General features: G+C 42.2%; 1 protein-coding gene across 3 annotated transcripts; it reads left to right on the plus strand.

Annotated features, from left to right (window-relative positions):
* The first annotated feature begins 636 nt into the window (after positions 1–636).
* On the plus strand, positions 637–23,671 carry PUS7 (pseudouridine synthase 7). Of its 3 annotated transcripts, XM_061467395.1 has the most exons (17): positions 637–729; positions 3,912–4,305; positions 5,730–5,814; positions 5,922–6,023; positions 6,937–7,081; positions 11,366–11,477; positions 11,728–11,784; positions 13,410–13,487; positions 15,124–15,252; positions 15,482–15,607; positions 15,897–15,958; positions 16,370–16,530; positions 17,394–17,520; positions 18,265–18,366; positions 21,298–21,427; positions 22,217–22,308; positions 23,051–23,671. In XM_061467395.1, the coding sequence occupies exons 2-17, from the start codon at positions 3,941–3,943 to the stop codon at positions 23,185–23,187; spliced, it is 2,010 nt and encodes a 669-aa protein (XP_061323379.1). In that variant the 5' UTR covers positions 637–729; positions 3,912–3,940; the 3' UTR covers positions 23,188–23,671. The 3 variants fall into 3 exon arrangements, with proteins under 3 accessions (XP_061323379.1, XP_061323380.1, XP_061323381.1); XM_061467396.1 differs by lacking the exons at positions 637–729; positions 11,728–11,784 and having other exon boundaries at positions 6,937–7,099; XM_061467397.1 differs by lacking the exons at positions 637–729; positions 11,728–11,784.
* The last annotated feature ends 1,379 nt before the right edge of the window (positions 23,672–25,050 follow it).

Here is a 25,050-nt window from a genome sequence, read left to right on the forward strand (position 1 = left end):
TTTGCATAGTAGGTGTAGGTTTTGAAATGGTTCTTGAACACATCAATGTCCTGGGGCTAGTGTTCAATTAGCACAATCTGTTTCCAATGCTCGGGCAGCTCAGGAAGGCCTGTGTCTCGTGTACGTGACTCCTGCTTCAGCTACTGCTGCAGCTTGAAAATTAAACTTTTTCCGCAGAGTTGGTGTTCTCCTGTAGATTCTCGTCTGCTCCCTCTCGACGCTATAAGCCCGTTTCCTCTGTCACAGGCGGGCTCATCAGGCCGGCAGCGGCGGAACCGTGTGCAAGAGCTATCCTCCACAGGTACCATCTCCTGAACCCCGGCTTTCCCGCACCCGTCTCATGCCTGGCAGGGGCCGGGGCCGGGGCCGCCGCCTTCCGCTCTCTCCGGAGCAGCCCTGTTACAGCCGCTCCGCTATGGGCACTGGGCTCCGGGGGTGACTCCCCGCCTTACCCCCGTTCCAAAAAGCGGTGGCTCTGCGGGACCGGCCCGGACGCGGAGGCGCTGCCGCCAGCAAATGGTTGCTGCGGGAGGGCAGGAGCGCTCCCCGCCGGCCGGGCCAGGCCGGGCCGCGCTGCCGCAGCAATGGGGCTGGCCAGGGGCGGGCGCAGGCAGGAGGCCGCCTCCGCACACGCGGAGCCAGGGCGGGCCCGCGGCGCTCGCTCCCGCCGCCGCCACCTCGTTCCCCGCGGCGCTGGCACCCGGCCCGTCCTCCCGTGCTGGCGTACGGGTAAGTGGCGTCCCCCTCCCCGGGCCCTGCCGGCAGTGGCGCGCCCTCCCCCGGCAGCTGCAGCCGCCCAGTGCTCTGCGGCTGGCGGCTGGGCGGGAGCCGCGGCCTCCGCGGCGCGGCCGGTTCCAGGTTCCCCGCTCCCGGGCCGGGCGCTGGGGCAGGGCGGCGGCGGATGAGGGGCTCAGCCTCGGGGCAACTTTACCCCGCTTGCGCCAGGCTCTCCTGGTCCTCTCCGGTGTGCCCACAGCGGGCGATCAGCAACCGCGTGGTGCAGGGACGCCCACCAGCAGCCCCTTTCTCCTGCCCAGCCCCTCACTTGCTCCCGACCGGCCCCGGTAGCGCCGGGGCTGGCAGCGGCGGAGCCGGGCCGCTGGACCTGGCGCTGCGCCTCCGGCCCGGCCCGGCCCGCTCCCTGCGCGCATGGCCGTGGCTGCCCTCCCAGCTAGGAACTGCTCCTTGCGCCCGCAGGAAGGGGCTGCTTTCGGGCGCTGCGGTATCGTCGTGCGCTCCCGTCGGTTGCCTTTTAATCTGATCTGCCTCCTCTCGTGAGAAGCGAGCTCCGTACCCAGCGCTGGCGTGCTCCTACTCCTTTATTTACCCCTTTTAAATATGAAGTGCCCCGTAGCCCCTACCTGTCCATGCGTCTGCTCGACAGGTACCACACCAAAAGTCATCAGTCAGCGTTTCTTGCTGGCGAGAATCAAGCCCTTTATTTATAGTAGCAAATCCTGTTTCTGCTAAAACATTGTCTGTGTTGAAATTGCTGTGGAACTGTTGCTTATGCAGATTCTGGGTTTTATGGAAACACCTGTTTGCTAGGAGGACTGAAACAGTGGAGCAGCAATCACTACCCTCTCACTAGCAGTCTGGTCAAGTGAGAATGTGTGTGCCTTACTCAGTTCAGTTTGCTCCTTTGAGCAATTACCCTGCAGAAAGTTTCCCAGGTTATGGCGCCCATTTGGCACAGGGTGGTGCTTTGGTGTAAGTCATTCCTCTGCTGTGAGAATAGGCCGTGTCTGACAACTTTGGAGTATTTGTGGCCAGTGTTGAATTGTTTTACCAGTTTGTATCATTCAGGAGCTAGGTATCACAGTTTTATGTCAGAAAAGTAAGTCTCTCGTTACCTCCTTTGCAGGTGTCTTGGAGGACTTTGCTGTGCTGAGGGGTGTTTTGGTTGCCATGTGAAGGCATTCACAAGCAATCTAGAAGCCTTTTCCACATAAGTGCTTTGTAACCCCGGCTCCATAAATTCGGGTACGTAGGAGAATCTGGAAATAGTGGTGAGCTGCTTCTCTTGGCTTTGGTTTTGGTTTCTGTTTGTTTGTTTGTTGGTTGTTTTTTTTTTTTTCTTTTTAAAGGATTTTATGTATTTTCATTTTATTTGAGAACAAACTGAAATCATGCTTTCTGCCTGAGGGTACACTGATTTTCTAATTGTGGGCAGAACTGTCCTGATTACAATTAAATTGGGAATTTAACGTATTGCCAGTTAACATACATTTCAAATTACTGATTTGGCAAGTGAGATACAAAGCAGACCACCAGTATAACACCTGGGGAAAACTCCTTTCCCAAGAAGATCCCCTTCCCCAGGCTCAACTTCTCTGCAGGTACCTCCCCTCCCCTGGTTTCCTCATCTCCCATCCCCTGGTTGTCTTCTGGGTTACACTCTGTCTCATCGGTGAGGCAGCGGGAGTGCAGGAGGTTGGCGTTGGTCCATGGAGGGTTGCTCCTTTTTCATTTCTTCTGTTCCCATGTGGGCCCCTCCATGTTATCCCTGTCCCAGTGTAGGCACCTGACAGGCTGCAGTCCTTTCAGGGGTGTCCCTGTGAAGATCCTTCTTCCAAGAGTGCACCATCAGTTGTTCTCTTCCCATGCATCCTCCCATGTCTTTTTTAGCACATTTCACGTGCCTCCTCCTTTGCTTCCTGTTGCACTTTCTGCCACCAGCTGCCTCTCCCTTTCTTAACCAAGCTGGAGCAGAGGCACGGTGGGCTCATCTGATGAGCTGGAGTTCTGGCAGGTGGTGAGTTTGGTCCATTGTGGACCCAGCTGGAACTGGGCATGGCCAGCACAGGGCAGTTGATGGGCTCCCCCCATGCAGCCCCCAAAACCTGCACTTTATCCCCACTATATGAGTGTGCCAGTTGGGTGGTGTGAGAGAAAGGTCCTGCAGCTGCCTAATTATAGGAACTCCAGTCTCCTTTCATATACACAGAAATAAAACCAGACTTCTCTGCTGTAGCTTGCTAAATAGCGGTGTTATGTCACTGGGTTAGTTACACTTTTACAATTGTGTTTGTTATTAATTTGTCTGTCTGAGTAGTTGTGTCTGTTCCTATACAGCTGCTGATACCTGGTTTCAGAGGTGACCAGTTTCTATAACAATCACATTCGTATATTCATAGTTTGTTTCTCTTTTTTAGCCTAAAACTTTCTCAAATAACTAGTTTTCCTCTGTTTTTCAGATCTGAAGGTGCTAGCTCTGCTGACACAAAGATGGCAGCTCACACTACCAGGGAACAATAACACCTCTGCTCTACCAGCGTGAGTAGTCATGTGCTTCTTGGAGATCATTTAACCTACTTGTTGTTCTGTTATTTCCAGTCATTCGATGATTTTGGTATCTCATCCCTTTATCTGTTGGTCTGAATTGCTGCCACCTTGAGTTCCATGTGGGATTGTGGGTGTTAGAAGAGATGAACATAGAAAAGGAAGAGATGAGACTTCAGGTTTGGGGGAATCGAACCATCCTCTCTTGATCTTTAGAAGATGGAATCTTGATAGAAAAAGGAATACTCAAGAGTAGTCATATAATAGAAGGCTTGGGAACAAGCAGTGTCTTAGGCACTAAATTGCTAATGACAGAGCTTCTGTGCATGGATGCAGCTGTGGTAGTAGTTGACGGTGGTGATATATGGTCAGTGTAATATTGGATCCCGCTCTTCTGTAGAGCGCATGCTGCCTAGGGTGAGTATTAAGTTCCCTTAACATCTCCCTTCTCTCCTCCCGAGTGCATATTGTTTCTAGCTGTACAAAATCTTGATGTTTAACTTTAAAATGCGGAAAGTTATGTGGTTTTCCTGAACTCTTGCAGGGGGCAGAGTCCTCGGAGTGAAGAGACTATGTATTGATATTGCTTTTAAGCAGACAAGAAATAAGCCATTCTTCTTGCTCCTCAGGGCTTTCTATCTTACACTGTGCCTTAAACATGGAAACTGTAGAAAAGAATAGTGTATCCCTGAAACGTCCTCACTCTGAGGATGGTGTGGCTAATGCAGATGAAGTTAAAAGACAGAAGATCTCAGAGAAGTCTAAGACAGAGAATGACTCTGGGCAAAGCACTGAGACTGTAACAGAACAACCTGACAAATCTCTGCTTGAGAACATGAAAAATGAAATAATCCCCAATGAGGAAAGTGAGGAGCAGGAAGATGAGGAACTAGAAGACAGTGATGAAGATGGAGATCCAGAGAGCTTTGCAGACATGATGAAGCATGGACTGACAGAAAGTGATGTTGGCATAACTAAATTTGTTAGTTCTCATAAAGGGTTTTCTGGAATCTTGAAAGAGAGGTAATTCTTTGTCTTCTTATGTATGTTAATACCTTTTGTTAAGCAGCTATTGTTCTTTCTTTTCCTTTCTGACTCACAAGATGCAACTGGGTTATGTGCAGCCATGTGAGAGGTGCATCATTTTCTTTTCCTGGTGCTAGGACTGAGAGAAAGGTTTAATTTGGGATTTTACTTTGGTTTTATTAAATAACATCTTTGAATAAAGCAAAATGCAAATACAAAAACTCACTGAAGTCAGAATCGTTGTTGCCCTGACTTAGCAGAGCAGATAAGGATGCTTTGTTTGCACAAATAGAAGTCCCCGTTTTTAAATACTGGCTTAATATTTAGATCATTTTACATAATAAAATGGTGTGCGCATATTTAGTATATATTTAATCTTTCTATGCAGCATTAAGTTGCTGGCATAATCCTTCACTGGGGAGCACAGTCTGTGCTGAACTTTCTTTTGGGAAATCTGCCAGTTTTGAACTGAGGTGGCCAAAGGTAGCCAGGTGTTAAAACCGTTTGAGGGCTTACAGTTTTTCTTTGATCCTAGTTTATAACATGCATCATTAATTTAGTCCTGGCGTTTTTACGGTACCAGTCACTAGCATGTCTAGACAGCAAGAGATAATAGGAGAGAGGACCTGAAACACTCCTCAGGAAGGAATTCTACCAATAGAAGATACTGCACAGAGAGATGGCAAATGGGGGCTTGTGAGAGATACAGTCGAAACACTCCCATGGTGAAGTTTTATTCATCTTTCAACATTCACAGGCTAAAAATTTTTTCTTCCTTTTTTTTTTTTTCTCCTTTACAAGCAAATGCTCAGTAGAAATCATGTAGCAGTTCCAACCTAGATTGTGCTCTATTAGATGTTATTACTGGACATAGTGACTTGATTGAAAATTTCCCAAATTCTTTGTTGCTTGCATAGAGTAACTGTTAAATCGAAAGATGTTTTCTATAACTGAATGTATGTAACAGCTGAATTTGTCTTGCTTTCCTTAAGAGTTGCTAATGTACTTTATTCTGCAGGTTATTTGAAGTGACAGAGTTAATGCATTTGTATTTACATTGTAGCAATGCAGTAGAGTATCAATTGTCAGTAATGACTGGGATTGAGGATATATGTTACAGATCTTTGAAAGCTAGTAAGAAAATGACTCAGAATAACTACAGCAGGTTTTTGGCAATCTGCAAAGAAGTCTGCTGTGTTTAAATAGGCCCGACTAACTTCTGTGTTCTTGTGGTATCCTTCTGAGGGGTGGAAATAGGCACAGCTTTCTCATGGTTCAGGTTTCTTTTATATGAATTGAATTGTGTGAATTCTGAATTGAGTGAATTTTGCTGGCAAACAGCTTCTTGGGAAATGACTTTGTGTGATGTGGGATTTTTATTTCATTTTATTACAAATTTAATACTTACTTCTTCCTGTCAGATACTCAGACTTTGTTGTCCATGAAATAGGCAAAGATGGACGTGTGAGCCATTTAGATGACTTTACTGTTCCAGTGGATGATGAGGTAAATTTTGAGGTTAATATTTGGTAAAGCAAAACCATTAAAAGGTCGACAGTTGTTCCATGAGGATTATTGGATGTTTCTTTTTTCCCCCTCCCAATATGTATTAGGACCCATCAGAAGAAACATTTACAGTTTTGTCAGATGAAGACAAGCAGCGTTTAGAGGAGCTCCAGCTTTTTAAGAATAAGGAAACTAGTGTTGCCATAGAGGTAAAATTAATAAATGATATGAAATTGGGGGGAAGGACAGAGGACGGGAGGGGGAGTGAATGGAAGATACATACTTCCTAGTGCATGTAAGGTATCAGAGCAATTTGAACATGATGCAGCAGGTAATACCGAAGTATTTCCAGTTTAGGGTTTAATTATGTAAAGCTTTACAGATAATACTCAAATTCATGCATATGACTTGTCATTTTGATTTCAGTGGGACTATACACATGAACTCAAATACACATCTTATTTACTGTGGTGTTAAAATTTCCTTGCAGTATATATCTGTCTAGTATTGTTTTATAGAATAATTATGCAAGAAGGATTAAGTAAAATATCCACCCTGATGAAAGACTAAAGACTATTTTCAAGGTCAGTGTTTAGTGATCTAATAGAAAAGAAGATACACTCTTCAGTAGCAAGAAAAATAAGAAGGTACAAATTGAAATTAAAACTTGGTATTTTCAAACATCCAAGTCTTCTATATACTTGCAGAATAACTGTTGAGTTAAATTTGGGACACAGATTGCTAGGATTAAATTTGGTAATCTCAAATAAGCATTCACACATTACATAATCTTATTTAGCCTTTTTTTTCCCCCTTTAACACTTACAGAAAAACTTCATTTTTCCAGGGATTTAATTAGAAGAGAGAAATTTATTAAGCGCAGAAGAGGGGAATAAATCTTGAGAGTTTTCTTTTGTGAATGTCGAGACAGGGATTTGTAGCAGAGTTATTTATTATTTTTCAAACTAATTATAAGCAGGCCAGACTTTTAAAAGTATTCCTAGTCACCACTTTGGTGTGATTTGGTGAGTTTTCTTTAAGCATGCAAAATTCAACTCTGATAGAATACCTCCCATTTTTCATTACTTTATTTGGTTTCTGCATGCGTGTGTGTTAACACAGGTAGTTGAAGACACCAAAGAAAAAAGAACAGTTATCCACCAGGCTGTGAAGTCCTTGTTTCCAGGACTGGAGACTAAAACAGAAGATCGAGATGGAAAAAAATACATTATTGCTTATCACGCTGCTGGGAAGAAAGCACTGGCAAGTGAGTTTGAGTGTCACAGTAGCTGGGTAAAGTAAATGTTAAAATTATGCCCGAAATAAGAATCATTAGTAAGTATTTCCTTCAAGTGGAGTGTACCTCCTAATGTAGTGTGGCTTTGCCTTTTCCTCTTTGCAACTGATGCAGTGCTTCTGTAATGATCAGGAACACAAGGAGGGTCTCAAATTAAAATTTCTACTTGTTTTTCTTTACAAATCATTCATCAAATACAACTGTGTTAGAAGTGAGAGGACCTTTTGCTGTTTCAGTGGGAATAGGCAGAGCAGGGGCTTTGTAGGGTTTTGTTTGAATTTAGCTTTCATGAATATACCTGGATGTTTAAGAGTGAATTGTGGAAGCAAGAAGTCGTAATTGAAATGGGTGCATTACACTGATGGGCAGTATAATTTTGATTGTCTTGAAAATCCGTGACAAAATTCTTAATGACATGAATAGAGAAAAGCACCTATTTTTTGTCTCAGGTTTATAGGTTTATATAAACATAATATAATTACCATGATTTTTAAGGCTGCTTCTGCTTCCAAGGTTACTTACATTTGCAGAAAATTGTCTTTATTCATTATAAATCACAGTTACTATTGGAACAATCAAAGTAATGAAGGATTTTCAAAATTAAATGTTATTCACCTTCATCTTACGAAATACTGTTTTGGTTACTGGGGATGAATTCGTGTGTTCTACATCTTTTAATGTTACTGGAAATTTGTTGCCGCTGTAAGTTGCGAGGATTGTTTACATGTAGAGTATTGCACATTTAACTAAAGATACTAGTTTAGTTTGGTTTAAAGTGATAGCATTCCTGTCATACCAGCCTATCACAAATGACAGTATGTAAACCAAGCCCTTTCATTTTAAAGATGGAGGAGATGGAGAAAGGTTAAGGAGATAATTTAAAATTGGAAATAACACCATCTCCACATTCAGTTATTTTTTTTTTTAAGGCTCATTCTAGACAAATATGGGAATGTTGTACTTTTGTTGGTAAAATTATAATGTGTTTATGTATCTTGTTTAACCATGTTTAGAAAACTTGTATGTTTGCATGCTTTATGCATGGAGTATGTAACTTACCAGCACAAAATCCTCCTCAGCCAGTTTTGTTCTCCGTTGGTCTGAAACGGTTTTACCTCCACCTTTTCCTTCTGCTCCTTCTATTTTTTAATCATTGTTACAATCAAGTGGTTGTTACTAAGCTGACCAGTCTGATCTAAGAGATACTGTATAAGAGAATTTAATTATTTGAAATGTGCTGAGAAGAGTTTAGTGATGTGTCTCTAGGATTAAAACATTATCTGGAGCACCATCTTGTGATGCAGAGAAGCATCATCTATTTAAACTTGGATTCTTTAGTTGTGATGCTACAAATACCCGTGCATGGAGATGTGTGCAGTTTCAGTGAGTGTGTGTAAATGCTTGTGAATGTAGTTTCAAGAGTGCAAGGGTTTTTAGTCAGGATTAGATTTATCTTTTGTGTTTATGAAGCCACTAACACGTCTTAGTCCTGAGTGGGTTCCCCAAACAAGAAGCATTTCAGAAGTGTAGAGTATTCAAATATTAGCTGAGATACCTGATTATTTTTGTTGATAATGTAAAAGATTACCAAACATATTTCCCTAAAATTTAAAATTAGAAGCTACTTTGTGTATGTAGTAAGTTTACACCCAAAATTCTTAAACTACTGTCTCACTAAATTGTCAGTAAGCTGCTGTTCCGTCATTGTCCACAAATGAAGTTTGTTGCATCTCCAATTGAAGCTTTCCATATGTTCACTGTTTGCCTCTGCACGATTCCATTGCATAACTGTCTAAATTGCTGTCATCCACCACCTAACTGTTGGATGCTCCCTAAAGCATAAACAAACCCATAACCATAAACCTGCATGTTCACCTCTAAAACCCCTTCGACAGTCTAAAAATTAAATGCTACTCTTTTGTGCTCTTTATGCTATGCATTGGGACAGAGGTCAGAACTGCAACAGGTAAGAGATGTTGACATTTCATGCTAACAAAATGAAATGCCAACCATGCCGACCTCCTAAATAGCGTCAAGACTGGCCAAACTAGTTACAATTAATTCTTTAAAAAACCCCAAACCCCTGCACTTAAGTAATACTTAAAATTCCCTGAAACAGCCAAGAATTGGGCTTGTGCTGCATCTTTTTTCTAGTGCAGTATAGGCAGCAGTCACTTGGTGCAGAGAAAGTCCATCAGTAGCGAGTGATGTGAATGGTCAGTTTTGCCAATATTGTTTGACATCTATGGTATATTTCCCCTTGATTTCATTAAGCCAAGCCTTTGCCCTTCAGCCTTGGGCATAAATATATGTATTTATGCGATTTTAAAAGTATATATGATACCTCCTGATATTAAAACAGAGCTTCCAGCCCTTGAGTTGCAGCAAAAGGTTGGGAAAAAGGGCTTGGAAGTATTTTGCTGTCAAAAACGTAACATGACTCTGCAACGTAGCAATGAGGACTGCAATCTGTCCCTCTGGTCCACCTACCCAGTTCAATACTTTGAAGCATTGGGTGAGGAATGGTTAACTATCAGGACTGGAGCTGCAGCGTGGCTGGCAGTGTGGTGGATGGGCACATGGCTGTGATGCCCAGAGCGTGAAGAGCCCTTTGGTACAGGGAGTGTCTACAGAGCCCTTTTAGTCTAGCCCAGGTTAGGGCTCCCTGTTTGAAGCGTGTTGAAATGACCATGTGCAAGATGGATTAGTTAAAGCTGAAGAACAGTTCCAACCGGAGAAGACTTTCCTTGTGAATCATGCTCTGCCTTCCTCTCTTTCCTTCAAATTACGGAGTTCTTCATGGAGGATGTTGCTCTTCAAGCTCAACACAGTGTTTCATTGATTGTGTTTAAGAGCAGTGGTGGCTCAGAAGGGAGACCGTCAGGAGCATGAGGTCTCTTGACAGGCTTTGGGCCGTGCTGCTCCATTTAGGTCCTAGGAAACTCCATAGGGGGTGGTTTTGCTTAGAAACTGACGGTACAAAGCAAATGTTGCAATAATTTTTCAGTGATTAAAAATTTTGCACATAGTGTTTTATACGTAGCATCCAAAATGTTTTTCAGAAGTGTGTGTATGGATGGCAGCTTCTCTAAAAAGGCAAGAGGAATTACCTTTTACCCACACGTTTCCTGCAACTTAAACATTCACTGTCTGTGTGGGGTATCTGGGCTTTATTAAACTAACTGAACGAAAAGAGCAAAATTTCCCAAGAGCTTCCTTCCTGCACTGGGGTTTGTTACTAGAATAGGACTGGCTTTTTAAGTTAGGTTTTGCTGTTGTGAAAAAGCCTAAGCCCTTTATGTACAACACCAGGAATGTCTGCTTAGTGGCTACCCAGAGATAAGGGACTTCTCATTTAAAACAAAAGAAATCCTTAGTTTTGTTCCTATAAAACAAAGAATTGATAAAGTCACCTCAGAATTGGTTGCTAAACCTGTGTAGAATCAGTCCCCCTTCCCAGTAATGCCATCAGCAGTGGATGATTGTAAAGCAAAAGTTTTATCTCTGGAGGCTTTTATGTGCAGCAAAAACTTGTCAGATTCATTCACAGTTTTCTTCCCCCTCCAGGAAACGCCAAATGATTGTGCAGAATTGCACATCAGTTGTTAGTCTGCAGGAATTGAAGTTATCCCATGCCCTTCTCTAAATATGACACAGTATCTGGCATGAATTTTTCTGTCCCATAGGACTTAGAAATAAAGTATTTTTTTTGTGAGTATACTTTTTTCTAGGCTTTTGTAGAGATACAACCCATGCTTTGCATGACACAGAAAAAATCCTACAGAAATGAAGATTTGTGTTAAACTATAAAAAAATAACTAGTCTTCCCACAAACAGGGCTCCAGTGGTCCTCATCTGTTACTTGTAGAAGGCCCTAGACAGAATGTGGAGTGGCTTTCACTGCTCAAAGTCAGTGTAATGATAATGTTTGGGGAAAGTATGATCAGGCAATATGTCGGTTAAATGAGTAGGGTATATCTGTAGATAATTTCTTGACAAAGAAACTGTCGTAATTTCAATGAAGATTTTCTAGGCGACAGAACTTATTAAAGAGAAGTTTACAGCCCTGTGAAAGGGGGAGAAGGTCCTTTTGCAGCTTTCGCTGTCAGCAGTTAACTTGTTCTTGTTTCAAAGCAGATGGAAATCAGCAGAAATTAACTCTTGCATGTTCTTTTAAATGTAGCTGCAATGGCAAATATATTGATTAAACAAAAAAAATGTCACTTTACAAATTTGAACTTTTTGTTTTTAAAGATCCAAGAAAACACTCTTGGCCAAAATCTAGGGGAAGCTACTGCCACTTTGTCCTATATAAGGAGAACAAGGATACCATGGATGCCATTAATGTCCTATCCAAATTTTTAAGGTAAGGCTGTTATTTCTGCCAGCCTGGGTGACATGGAGCGTTCCCTCTGTATATGTTTCATCCTGCTGCAAATATTGTGCTTCAGGGTTATGGAAGAGCAGCACAGTGCTGGCTGTTGCCTAGTTTGTACCGAGTGGTTTTAGAAAAGTTATTTGATAATATTAAATTCGACACTTGTGCATTTTGGAAAGAGGTGAGAATGGAACAAAATAATCCCCCAAATTTAAAGGACTGTCCTCTAGTGCTTCAGTGGGAAAAGGTCCACAGCTGAAGATCTAAGGAAGGCTTGGCTGCTCAAAGCCTTGATGTGCGTATCCTGAATTAAAAGCTATTTTTTCCCCAGTGTGTGAATAAATGCAAGTATGTTATGAACCTGTCAGATATTGTTGTGATAATATGCTGATCAGTTCCTAAGCAGTTACACTTCGTAAAGTGTTCTTACATGTATTAATTTTTCCATGGCAACACAATCCTAGTACTTTTCATCCCATCAAGTGCAGCAACAAGATTTGCCAAAGGCGTGACAAGAACACAGTGAATTGCAGAGGAAGGATTATTTTAAAATTGGGTCAATTCAGTGATCTACTCACAGAGAAACTTTCCCACTTCTCCCCTCCTTTTCCCTTCCCCCTTCCTGTCCAAAAATAAACATTTGTAATCTAGACTCAACCAGTATACTACTACTAGTTGAGAACAGAATGGTAGGAGCATAGTTGGGTAGAAACATGTATGTAATGGCAATCTTGCTACCCCCTGGTGCCCATACCTGGAATAACTGGGAATATTCCTGTGTAACACAGGCTGTAAACTACGAAGTGGAAAAGGCAAGGAAATTTTCTTCTCAAGGAAAGAAGTACATCGTATTTTAAATTACCTTTTCAAATTCTCATGTAACATGCATGCATGGTATTCAGACAGACCTGTTATTGAAGTTTAAGGAAGAAATGGGCATAGATGGGGTTTTTCCAGCTAAATTAATGGTAGCTCTGCATTTGGGTATTGAGTGAATTAATACAAAGAAGTACTTCAGAGCTTATATTCTGAAAGCACAGGTGTGGTAAAAGTGAATCTGTCTATGTGTAATGGCTTTCTAGGCAGTGTGCGCTTGCAGCCCAGAAAGCCAACTGTATCCTGGGCTGCATCAAAAGGAGTGTGACCAGCAGGTCGAAGGAGGTGATCCTGCCCCTCTACTCTGCTCTTGTGAGACCTCACCTGGAGTATTGTGTGCAGTTCTGGTGTCCTCAACATAAAAAGGACATGGAACTGTTGGAACAAGTCCAGAGGAGGGCCATGAGGATGATCAGGGGACTGGAGCACCTCCCATATGAAGACAGGCTGAGAAAGTTGGGGCTGTTCAGCCTGGAGAAGAGAAGGCTCCGTGGACACCTCATAGCAGCCTTCCAGTATCTGAAGAGGGCCTATAGGGATGCTGGAGAGGGACTCTTCATTAGGGACTATAGTGACAGGACAAGGGGTAATGGGTTAAAACCTAAACAGGGGAAGTTTAGATTGGATATAAGAAGGAAATTCTTTCCTGTTAGGGTGGTGAGGCACTGGAATGGGTTGCCCAGGGAGGTTGTGAATGCTCCATCCCTGGCAGTGTTCAAGACCAGGTTGGACAAGGCCTTAGGTGATCTGGTTTAGCGTAAGGTGTCCCTGCCCACGGCAGGGGGGTTGGAATTAGATGGTCTTAAGGTCCTTTCCAACCCTAACTATTCTATGATTCTAAATCAGAGAAGTTTCCCTGTGTTTTATCTACTCAGAGATGAGATCTGAAGACGTCACACATGTAAAATTGTAGGCTAGTTCTGGGGAATGTATGGATAATTTCTATTTTTAATATAAAAGATTAATAATTCTAGGTAATGACACTAAAAATGATGTTTGAACTCTGTTTTAATATATGTAATATTTGTTACTGTTGCTTTTCAGAGTGAAGCCAAACATATTTTCCTACATGGGAACCAAGGATAAAAGGGCTATAACAGTTCAAGAAATTGCTGTGCTCAGGTAAGTCAATGTATGCTGGAGTATTTACACTTCTACCATGAGAGCCTGAGTATCTCTGTAGAAACCTTGAAGACTCATGCTGCAGTCTGAGTAATACATAGCAGATTCAGGTCTCAATGTTGTAAAGCTCGTGTATTAATGAAGATGCTCTAATCCTTTTTACTCTGTGGTGGTTGCTAGTAGTTTCAAGTCATTGGTGTTCTGAGTCATAGGCAGGACACATGTATTTGGCTGAAGCAGTGGGTGAAACTGCCTGTGTGCTCTTACGCTGCATAGCTCCCATGCAACAGCAGAAAACCAGAATGACATGGTGAAAATTATGTCCCATTTCCTTCCTGACTTTTGTTTTCCTCTTCCTCCAGCTAGAGTCCTATTTTCTTTCTCACTGAACTCTGAACAACTAACCACTGCCTTGGCTCATCTATGAGTAGGCAGAAGGGGCAAAATATGATGAGGAATTTTTCCCACCTTAACCTACTATCATAAGTTACCTATTAAGAGAGAAAAAAGTTTATTTTGTCATTTTCCAAGATAATTCTATTGTTTCTGGGCCCTTGAAATTAGTGTTACATCCATAACTGAGGATGATGACCTCGCAGTCATATATTACAATGTCTGTTTAGCTAGCTGGAATATTCTGCCTGGACTACTATTTACAACTCTTTGAAAACCACACTCCTCAAGTGAGGAATTCCAAGGAATGACAGAAATCTGATCACATCACTGTTAAAAGGAGGGCATTCAATACTTAATTATTCATATTTTTCCTCCAAGTGGTTTGCATGTGTGTATGTTTGCACATATAAAAGGAATTACTAATTTGTGAGTTTTGAGAAGCCCCAGATTCTTGTTGCTGCAAGGCAAGTTTGGCAAGTGATGACAAGTAACCAGACTTGTGGTGTAGCCATCTCAGGTGCTGTTCTGTTTACTTTTAACATGATCACATTTAATGTTGTGTCCCAGAGCTTCAGTGTGTTGACTGGGGAGGAGTGTACTGATTTGTGGTGTCTGTTCAATAGTGCCAGTGTACCCAACTCTCTTGCGCAGCCATGGAGAAGGATGGTGCAGGAGAGGAGACGTTACCATTTGCCAGCCCCATATGCTGGCCATGCTAGTTGATAAACTTGCTGACAAACTTTAGCAGAAGTGTCAAAGAGAAGCTCTGATGCAAAGAACAGGGAACACTTCCAAAAGTACTAGCAACAAAAATAGCAGATACCAGTGACAGATTGGATCTCATCTGCACTAAGCTTGCACAGAGGCTATCTACTTAACTTTGTGTTTATGACTGTGCTAACTAGAGTGTATTCATGGTGTAGTTCCTCAAAGCAGAGTTCAGCTTGTGGGATACCATATACATCAATTTTGCAACATAGGGCTTTTTGCTGTAACGTAGGGAAAGACAGTACTAACAGTGCCTGCCATGGTACACATGTTCTCTTGTATGAGTAGCCTTAAGAATTATCTGTTTTTTTTTCTTTTAGATATTTCATTAAAATACTTTGAAAAGGCAACAATAGAAAATTGAGGAAGCTGGACTTACTGTGTTTTCTCTTGGAATGCCAGCATTTCTGTATTCATTTAACTATCTGCTTTGCTAAGCATGTGTTGGTCACTGTTGTCTGTTTCTTTTTAGAATCACTGCACAAAGACTTGCTCATTTGAATAAATGTTTGATGAACTTCAAATTAGGAAACTTCAGTTACAAGAATCATCCACTGAAATTAGGAGAACTGCAAGGGAACCATTTCACTGTTGTTCTCAGGTAATATGTTAGTCCAGACAGCTTTGGTAGGTTTTATTTTTTTTTTCCCTTTAAATAGTTAAAAGATATCAGTGCATCTTGTGTTTAAAAAAAGAAGAGTCCTATTGGCAGGAGTCTGATGAATTTGATACATGTTTTATAATGTTGATGTTGAGCTTTATGGGGATTATGGGGATCACAAAATAGTATAAGCCCTTAATGATCTGTCTCTAACTTTTTTTAATGCTAGAAACATAACAGGAACTGATGACCAGATAGAGCAAGCAATGCAATCTCTCAGGGAAATTGGATTCATTAATTACTATGGAATGCAAAGATTTGGAACCACAGCTGTTCCTACGTATCAGATTGGCAGGTATGTGTTGTTTTCATCCCTCCCCACCACCCCTTTTGTTCATTTTAGATTTTATTTTTATCCCTGTATCACTTCCTAGTATTTTGGGGAACATTTCTCGAGCATCTTGGATACGCCAGGTTTAAGTTTAGATTCAAGAAAGAACTTGCTTCAGCAGGTGTCTTGCATAATACCACTACTTGTAATACTGCATAAATCTAACCACTGATATTTCTTTTTTTTGAGTAAGTTGGCTATATCTCCTTAAAATATATGTAGTTCTTAATACACTTTCCTGTTTGAATCTTAGAGCTATTCTACAGAACAATTGGCATGAAGTAATGGATTTGATACTAAAACCAAGACCAGGAGGTAAGGACTGAAAAATGACACATCAGGTGTTTCTGCTTCTCCTCCTCCAAGAATTGTATGTTCAGGAAAAACACACTTAGGTTTTGAGTCTTTTAATGGAAAAAGACGTTAGCAAGGACAGCTCTACATGTGCTAAACTTCATCCAGTTTAGCAGTGGAGATGCAATCTTCTGACTCTGCCTTTCTTCCCTTTCCTTATTGTGCAGTTTCTTGCAGTGGGGGTTAAAAGGCATCTGAATACACAGGGTCTGCTCAGACTCCACGTGAAGGCTTTCAACCTCAACTGTTCTGTGATTCTGTTAATACGTGTAATTACCATGACTGAAACTCCAGTTTTCAGCTGTTTTAACTAAAGGTCAGATGGGTGGTTTTTTGATGTGTAGTTAAAATATTTTCATGTCCTTGTTCTAGCTGAGAAGGGATACTTAGTGAAATGCAGAGAAGAATGGGCAAAGACTAAAGATCCAGCAGCAGCCCTCAAGAAACTACCTGTAAAAAGGTGCGTGGAAGGACAGCTTCTACGTGGACTCTTAAAGTATGGAATGAAGAACATAATCTCTGCATTTGGCATAGTGAGTGTAAAAGTGCTGTGGGGTATTTGCTTGAATAAACATTCTTTTGATGGCACCATGATGAATTTGAAATAGACTCATAGGTGCCTGATGGGTAGAGGGTTAAGTTTAAAATCTTTCTGTTTATCCTTGCTTTTTTGCTTGAGGTATTGCCACATGGTAACTGACAACATCTGTGATTAATGTGTGCATAGTGAGCTTTCCAGTTTATACAACAGTCTCTCCTGTATGTTGGAAGCAATACAATTAGACTTAGCATATAACCATGTATAACACAGATCTGAGAATTGTGCAAAAGTTCAGTATCAGAGTTGCTTTAAAAGTATAAATTAAACTGATAAGTATGCTAATGATTGAGTTTGGCATAGATGTGGTGGGTTCACTGTCATTTTCAAGTGCTGTAATCAAGATCAAGTCTTTGGAGAAAATACCTCATCAGCAGCAAACTACTGGGCACATTAGGAGCCGAGGGATAATTTCTTGTTTATGAAGAAGGTAATTAGAATAACACTGTGCTTTCACATCTGCAAAATCTACTTCAGATTTCGGGAGGTTGAATAGAAATCCAGTCCTTTAGAATAGCCTAATAGCCCCATGTGTTTGATGAGCTGCTGAATAAAAAAAAAAAGATTGTTTAAGCACAGGAGGGCTTTGTGTTAATTTCAAACGTGTAAAAGCATTATTTCTTCACATACGCATTTTCCAAATAATGAACACAAGTCACATCTGTAAACCAAGTAATTGTGTAAGTCTTGTTGCTGAAAAAGGTAACATTTCAAATATGCATTTTTTGTTCTGTTTGAAAGAAAAAACTAAAAATACATATTTCTAATGTTTCACTTTTATATTTTCTTTACCTCTAGATACCAAGAAATAATCGCTTAATGTATATTCATAGCTACCAGAGTTATGTGTGGAATAATATGGTGAGCAAGAGAATAGAAGAATATGGGCTTAGAGCTGTACCAGGAGATCTCACACTTAAAGGAGGTAATATCAGACAAATAAAAACACAGTGATGCTGTGTAGTTCAAATTCCTAGGAATATAAGGTGTTCCTAGGAATACCTGTTCAGGTGGCACTGCTTACATATTTTCTTTCCGCCTCGCCCATTTTGCTCCAGTGATTTCTGAATCCACTGAGTAGGTTTCGTCAAATTTTGCAAGGAATCTGAAGTTAGGTAGTAAATTCTGTGAGCTGTGGGTTTGCTTGTGTTTCCAAATAGTTGGATAGGGAAGAGAGACTATGAAGGACTGATTGTTCCCAAGAATGGACTCAAACGTAGTTGAGCTAGGGAGAACTATGGAAGGATGTTACAGATAGTTTAACCACAGAAGGTTTTGTTTGCATTAATACCTTGTAAAGCGGAGGCTACACTATTTAAAACTTTCCTCACTTGTATTTGCTCTGGTATTCCCTGGGGTGAGAATATCCACAGTATTTCTCCTTCGTGTATGGCTGATGGCCGGTAAGGGGGACTGTTCATCTATCAGTCCTTACTCCATCAGCTTTAAAAGTCACTGGAAACCAGGCTGTGATTGTTGGTAACTGTGACAGCCTTGAAGACTGTTACTTCTTTTCTTGGAAATGTTGTCTGTTAAGTGGAGATAAAATGCAGTAGTTACCCCTCTCAAAGGGGGCTTCTTTCAATCACATGGTTCATTTCAAATTTAGCCAGTGTCACCTGTCACAGGCATCTGTACCGGTAACTTCATTTTTCTGTGCTGACTGTAGCCACAGCTGTTCATATCGAAGAAGGAGATGTTGATAACTACACTATCCACGATGTAGTGATGCCATTGCCTGGATTTGATGTTATTTATCCAAAGCACAAAAGTAAGTCTGACTCTTAAGTTATGTACTTACTCAGAAAATGTAAGTCCGCTTTAATATTTTCCTTAAAAGGTAGGTCAGATCTGTGCAACCTTGGTCACCATTAAAATAATACACTCTTTCAGATCTCTGATCTACTGTCACCCTCTCCCACCGTGATACTAATAGTTTGCGTACTTGTTTCATGTAACATAAATCTGTTTCATATTTCTTTTTAGCAAGTAGCTTTTCCAAAGAATGCATTTTTTTCCAGAGGGAAAATTATTTATTTCAGCACAAGGGGAACAGAACAGTGAAATGTTACTTACAAAGTGCATGCATTTTGTTTTTAAATTAGAAAACAAACTAAACTTCTAGAATTTGTAATCCAAGCAAATGCCTGAAGTTAGGAAAAAGAATCAGATCTGTTTAATTAAATATTAACCAATGTGAATGTTAAAAATATAATAATTTAAAAAGAGTATCTCTTTCATATCCTGTATATACAGTGTATTGTATCTAAATTGTTTTTGATGAATAGGTTGGGTGACCTGCAATTAATCTGCATGGAACATGATGTTATTTTTAAGGGATAGAGTTGCAAAATCATTTTGGTTGGAAAGGACCTCAGGATGCCCTCTGGTCCAGTCTTTAGATCAAAGAAAGATCAGTGCTTGTATTCAGGCCGGCTTGCTCAGAGCTTTGTCTGAAACTTTCAGGAACACACAGTCTCCAAGTTCCTCTAAGTCTTCTCTTCTTTAAGCTAAAGACAACCAGTCTCTCAGACTTTCCTCACAGGGCATGGACTAAATCCCTGGCCATTGGGGTGCCCCTCCATAGACTCATTCAAGTTTATTGGCATCTGCTTTGTACTGGACACATCATTCTAAGTGCAGTCTCATGAGTGCCCAGTAAAGGGCAGTAGTTTCCTTTCTTGATGTAGTTACTGGCTAAGCTCCTGTTGCTATTGGCTTTTGTTGCTCCAGGGCACTCTGACAAGGAGTCTCAGGTGACAGTCAGCAGGGCTGGCCCCTTGCCTGTACCACTGCAAAGAGTTAATTGCTCTCAGGTACAAGACTTTGTCCCTGCTGAACTTCCTGAAGTCTCCCAGAATGGCAGCCTGCCCTTGGGTGTATTGACTGCCACCACTCCAGATAGATTTTATCCACAAACTTGTTGAAGTGAATTCGAGCTCCTCCTCCATGTGTGCTGATAAAAGTATTTAACAGGACACATTCCAGATCCTTGAGGAGCTCTGCTTGCAGTGAGCTTCTGGGTAGTGCCTAAACCAGTAGTGACTATCCTTTGAGACAATGGGCCAGACAGTTCTTTACTTGTCTAGCAGTCCACCCAATGTAATGTTCTAACAGCATCCTTGTATCCAGTTCCTGTGGGAACATGTTGGCAGTCCCGCTAAAGGCGAAGTAGGCAAAAGTTATGGCTCTCACCTCATCTACAGCTGTAATAGTTTCATTATAGAAGGCAGTAAGATTGGTAGGTTGTTTTGTTTTTGATTTTCCTTTCCCCACTTCAGTAAAACCATGCTCACTGTTATTCTCATTGTGTGCCCAGAAACATGTTCTAAGAGGATTAGCTCCATTATTTTTCCCAGGGACTAAAGTGAGTCCGACAAGTATGTAATTCCCTAGCTCAACCTTCTTGCCCTTTCTGAAGGTGGGTGCAACACTTGGGTTCCCGCAGTCACCTGGGACCTCCCCGGATCTCCATGATCTTTCAGAGATGACAGAGAAAAGCTTTACCATGACACAAGCCAGCCCACTCATCCTGTATAATCTTCTGCTGTTGGTAGTCCTCATCTTTTCTGAACCTTGGCTCCTGGAACACAGGCCTGGAAGACCTTGCTGGTCAAGACTGAGGCAAAGGAGGCACTGAGAATATCAGTCTGTCACAAGGCCAGCTGCCCTGATGAGAAGCAGGCCAACTCTTCCCTTTTATTCTTTCATTCCTGATACTGCAGTTTAACTCCTGTTGCTCTTGATGTCTGTTGCTGATTTCAACTCCAGCTTTCACCTACTGTGTGTGTCCTTACATAGGAGCTTGATCATGAGTCCCCTGCTTAGCCAAATCAGTCTACCAATATGTAGGCTTGTTTTCCTCAATATTGGGTTGAACTGCTCTTGGATTTGGTTGTCCTTAGATGACTGGTCAAGTCTCTGGAGGCTCTGCCTGTCCCAGAGCCACAATCCCATTTATCCCCATTTCTGAAACACTTGGAAGATAAAGTGTGGCTCTGAACAACACCAAGTTAAAAGGTTGGAAAGAAAAGCTGCAATTTTTTACATTCAATACATTTATACTGAGGTTTGACCACAGGAAACCTAATGCTTTCCTATTTAAAATTGCCAACTGCATGAAGTAATGCTAGTGATTGTGCTGCAAATCAGAGGCACCAGACAGCATTTTAGCTGCAGTATTCTTGCATTTCCATTGCCTTCCCTGTCTTCCCCAGGTGTGCATGCCCACATCCTTACTGAAGGATGCCAGACGGTACAAGAGTTACTCTTCCTGTTGGCAGTGTAAAGATCCCTGCTGACTGTTCTGGGGCTCTCTTAATTCATTTCACTCTGCTGCTTTTTCAGAGATAGAGCAGTGGGCAGTCTGGCCCATATTGTTTTTAATCTGTACACCTCAGATGAGTCATGTGAAGATAATTGGAAAGCATGTGGGATCTCAATCAAATGTCAATAAAATACTTTGTAAATTTTGTTTTCAGCTGAAATTCTGATCTGAAAGATTCTCTCTTAGTTACTGCCTCTACTAATCAGGGTGTAGAAGCAAACAAGATTTGCAATAAGTAACTTTAAACTTCTGTGCAACATTTATCCCATTTATGCTAAAACCTGCTCCATATAAAGGAAGGAATGATCCATGAAAGTGACTGTTTTGATCAGCGGCACTAAGCTCTCTCCTATTAAATATTTTTCTTTCTTGCAGTTGGGGAGGCCTACAAGGAAATGCTAGTAGATGACAATCTTGATATCAACAACATGAGGCATAAGATCAGAGATTATTCTCTTTCTGGAGCATACAGAAAGATTATCATTCGACCTCAGAATGTCAACTGGTGAGTAGAAGGATAAAGGAAATTACACTCGAATTGACAGCATAGACCTAAATGATTCTATATGTGAATGACTTAAGTGCAAGAACCATTAGGCTGACCTATGGGATATCTGTAGACTGAAGCATCGATAGGGAGGAGAAAGCACATATAAGGGAATACGTGCTTTTCTCCTACATTTTTTAGGCAGTTGAAGTTGAGCCATAGCCTTATTTCTTCCTTGGTCCTCTGGTTCTGTGATGCTTGAGTGTCAAGACATCTATTTAGTTATTATACTCCTTGCATGGGCTTGCCTACACACTTCATAGATAATTATTTATGTTGAAACTATGACAGATAATATTCAAAATGTGCCTTTTTGGAGTCTTCCTATGAGAAAGCTGGTGTCCAGTTCACTGTCTGTCGATTAAACTTACTAAATCATTGTTGCAGAGATCCAGCCTAGCTGTCATAAGGCAATCAAATAAGTGATTTAAACAGGTGATAGTAGAAATGTGCAGAAAGACGATCAGTGATGCACAGGGAGACAAAAACTACAAAACTACACTTTGTTTTAATCCTGACAGCCCCTGAGGGAAAGCAGGTGGGTTTCTTTTATAATCCTCATCAGAGGCAAGGCTTCTACATAAAGCTTTATTGCAGTTAAACAATTTTAAACAGTTATTGCAGCATAAACGCCACCCTACCTTACTAGAAAATCAGTTCCATTTCAGTTGTAACTGCCAGGTTGGAATAGCAATAAAAAGTACTGTAATAAAATAATAATTACAAAATCTTATTTCTGTTATAAAGGGAGGTAGTAGCCTATGATGACCCCAGAATCCCATTATTTACTACGGATTTGGATAAGCTGGAAGGAAAACCATTACCAGTTCTTCCTACAGGTAAGCTGGTTTCTCTGATGATGTTTGCAGAATAGAAGTTTGATCTGTCTGTTGCTTTGAACTGCTACATGTGGAAAGCTTTTTTAAGGAAGAGCTTTCATTTAGCAAGACTGGTAAGCAATGGTATTAAAGATACCCAAAGTTGGTTGTCTAAATAAGGACCCTTATTTCTCAGGAGTGCAAGCAATCCTTCCAGTGGTCTGCATTGACTGTGACGTTTTCTGATGGGCAACTGTAAAATTGAGTAAATGCTTAGCAGGAAGTGTTTGCGAAATGCATGAAGGTGGAATCAAGGCACAAATTGTCTGTATGCTAGAGCATGCGTTATTTGTGCTGAACACAAGAAACCGAGTCAAATACTCAGCAGAATTCAGTGGAAGTTTTTTTTATATATGCAACCCTGGTCGCAAGGTCTTGTGACACTGCTGCTCCAAAAAAGTGGAGAGACCAAGAGTTCAGTTAGGAAAGAATAAAAGTTTATTTTCCTTTTAAAAGACAATAATGCCTGAAACTCTACTTCTTGGTGAGAGAGAATGTTAAAAAGAAGTTGTCAAATAAGATGTTTTATGAAATTCCACTGTGGATTGTAAATTGGAGTGTGGTGATGGTTGTTTTGCTTTATGGGTTGGGGGTTTGGTTGTAGAAGATTTCAGTCATTACATGGCATCCAGGACAATCATTGCTTATTTACGCCCTAAACTTTCTCCTGCTTTGTGTTGTCTCCTTTTCCCCCTTACGATAGACGGTAAATTCAGGGCACTGAAGATGGAGTTCTCTCTTCCCCCATCCACTTATGCTACCATGGCGATCCGAGAAGTCCTGAAAATGGACACAAGCATAAAGAACCAGACACAACTGAATACGACCTGGTTACGCTGAGCGAACTACAGAGATCACTGGGATTTTAACATATGGAAAAGTATTTTCCTATTAACGTGTTCTGCACAACTCTTTAAAGACTGGTAGTAAGAGATTTGTATTTTTTTAAGTTTTTATTAGTGCTAGCATTTCACTTCAGTAGTCATTTGCAAGATGGTGGCTGTACTATAATATAGATCTTAGTGACTGGTGCTTTTAATGAGTAAGTTGCTTGAGCTGTAATATGGATGCATCTTTAAGAAATGGACTTTTAATAGTTCCAGACCTGGAAGAATGTTTAGCTTGCCTTTTCTTTGGCAAACAATGTTTTCATGAGTTCAGCACACTTTAGAGTCTCTTCACATACATTAACTGACAGCTTAGGAAGATAAGGTACAACAAAATTAACGTATCAATTAACATTTGTATCACAGGAGGTTTTGCTGGCAGCATTTGCACTGGTGCAGTAGAGGATTCTTAGCAAGGCTTTGTATGTGCTGTAAAGATGTACTAGTCCTTTTCCTTGGGAAAATACTTGCGTGTATTTTCCAGCTCTGTTTTACCTGACCAGAGAACAGGTACTGAAAATAAATGAAGACAAAAGTCTTAATTGTCTGCCTGTAACTCCTTTCTTTACACATCTCGTCTTTGTGTTGCTGGCAGGGAATGAGCTGGGCTACTCGCAGGCAAAAGCCCTATATATTATAAAACCGTTCTGAAACAAGACATTGCATTTTCAGCCTCTTCCTACACCAAGCAACACCCGTGTTGCTGAAGCCGTGTCCACAGCAGCCGGTCGCCGCTGCTCGGCTGCCTGGTCCGTGGGCCTTCAGGAGGGGACGTGCCTCGGGCGGCATGAAGCGGCGAAGGCTCCGGAGCCTGCGGGGCCGCGCGTTCCACACGGGAACAGCACCACCTGCTTCTGTCCCCGTGCCGTGCCCTGCCCCTCCGAGCCTTCCCCACAGCGCGGCCGCCAGGGTGCCGTGAAGGCCGCGGCGCCTCAGACCGCTGCCCCACCCCGCATGCGCACTGCGGTCAGAGCGCAGCCGTCACTGCCGGGGCGCCGCACCCGGGACACGGGGGTTGGAGGGGAGAGGGGGGGAGTGTCAGCGCGCGTGCGCCCTGCGTCCCGCCCCCAGGCGGACCTGCGCTCACGTACCCTCCCCTGCGGCCTTGGGCTGCCGACGCGGCGCGGCTGCGCGCGGGGCTGACAGGGTGCTGAGCGGACGCGGCAGGACCGGAACCGGGCGGGAGCACCGCGGGGAGCGGCCGGCGGGCCCGGCACGCCGAGCTCCGCTGTGCAGCCGGGGAGGGCAAGCGCTGTCCCGGGGGCCGGAGCCCACAGCAGGGGTCAGGAGCGCTGACTGAGCCGCTGGCGGGGAACGGGCTGCTCGGTAGCGCTGCCCGGGCTGTGCGCGGCAGGGACCGCCGCGGAACCTGCCGGAGCTCCTGGCGAAGGTGGGTGTAGGGCTGCGTGCTTGAGCGGGGGTGGCTGGAGAGTGCTCCGTCTCCTGTCCCTCTCCTCCTGTATCCTCACCCTTTCCTCCAGCAAGAAGAGAGCGCCGCAGGGTCAGCAGTCTTCCGCGGTGTTGTTTTCGTTGCTGCAAACAGCATTGTGCTTTTTACTGCTTTGTTTTCTTTATTCACTCCTAACTCGGTCTCCCGGTCTGTTCTTCCTGGTGCTCTATTGCTTCTCCAGCTTTGGCTCGTCAGCTGTACTGTTTTCTTACACTTCACTGTTCGTTTAATACGAGTTTTTGCTTTATTAAAGCTTGTAGCAGATAATGTGCAAGTGTATACATTTAATTTTTAATTACTGGTTTGGAAGTTGAGAACTGAACGAGCCAAGTGCTCATAGTCAGGTGTTTCACTGTACATGATCTC

This window comes from Pezoporus flaviventris, unplaced genomic scaffold (genome assembly GCF_033815535.1).
Source record: "Pezoporus flaviventris isolate CSIRO_AGI_PZ_B2104156 unplaced genomic scaffold, CSIRO_AGI_Pfla_v1 ptg000045l, whole genome shotgun sequence".
NCBI classification, from domain to species: domain Eukaryota; kingdom Metazoa; phylum Chordata; class Aves; order Psittaciformes; family Psittacidae; genus Pezoporus; species Pezoporus flaviventris.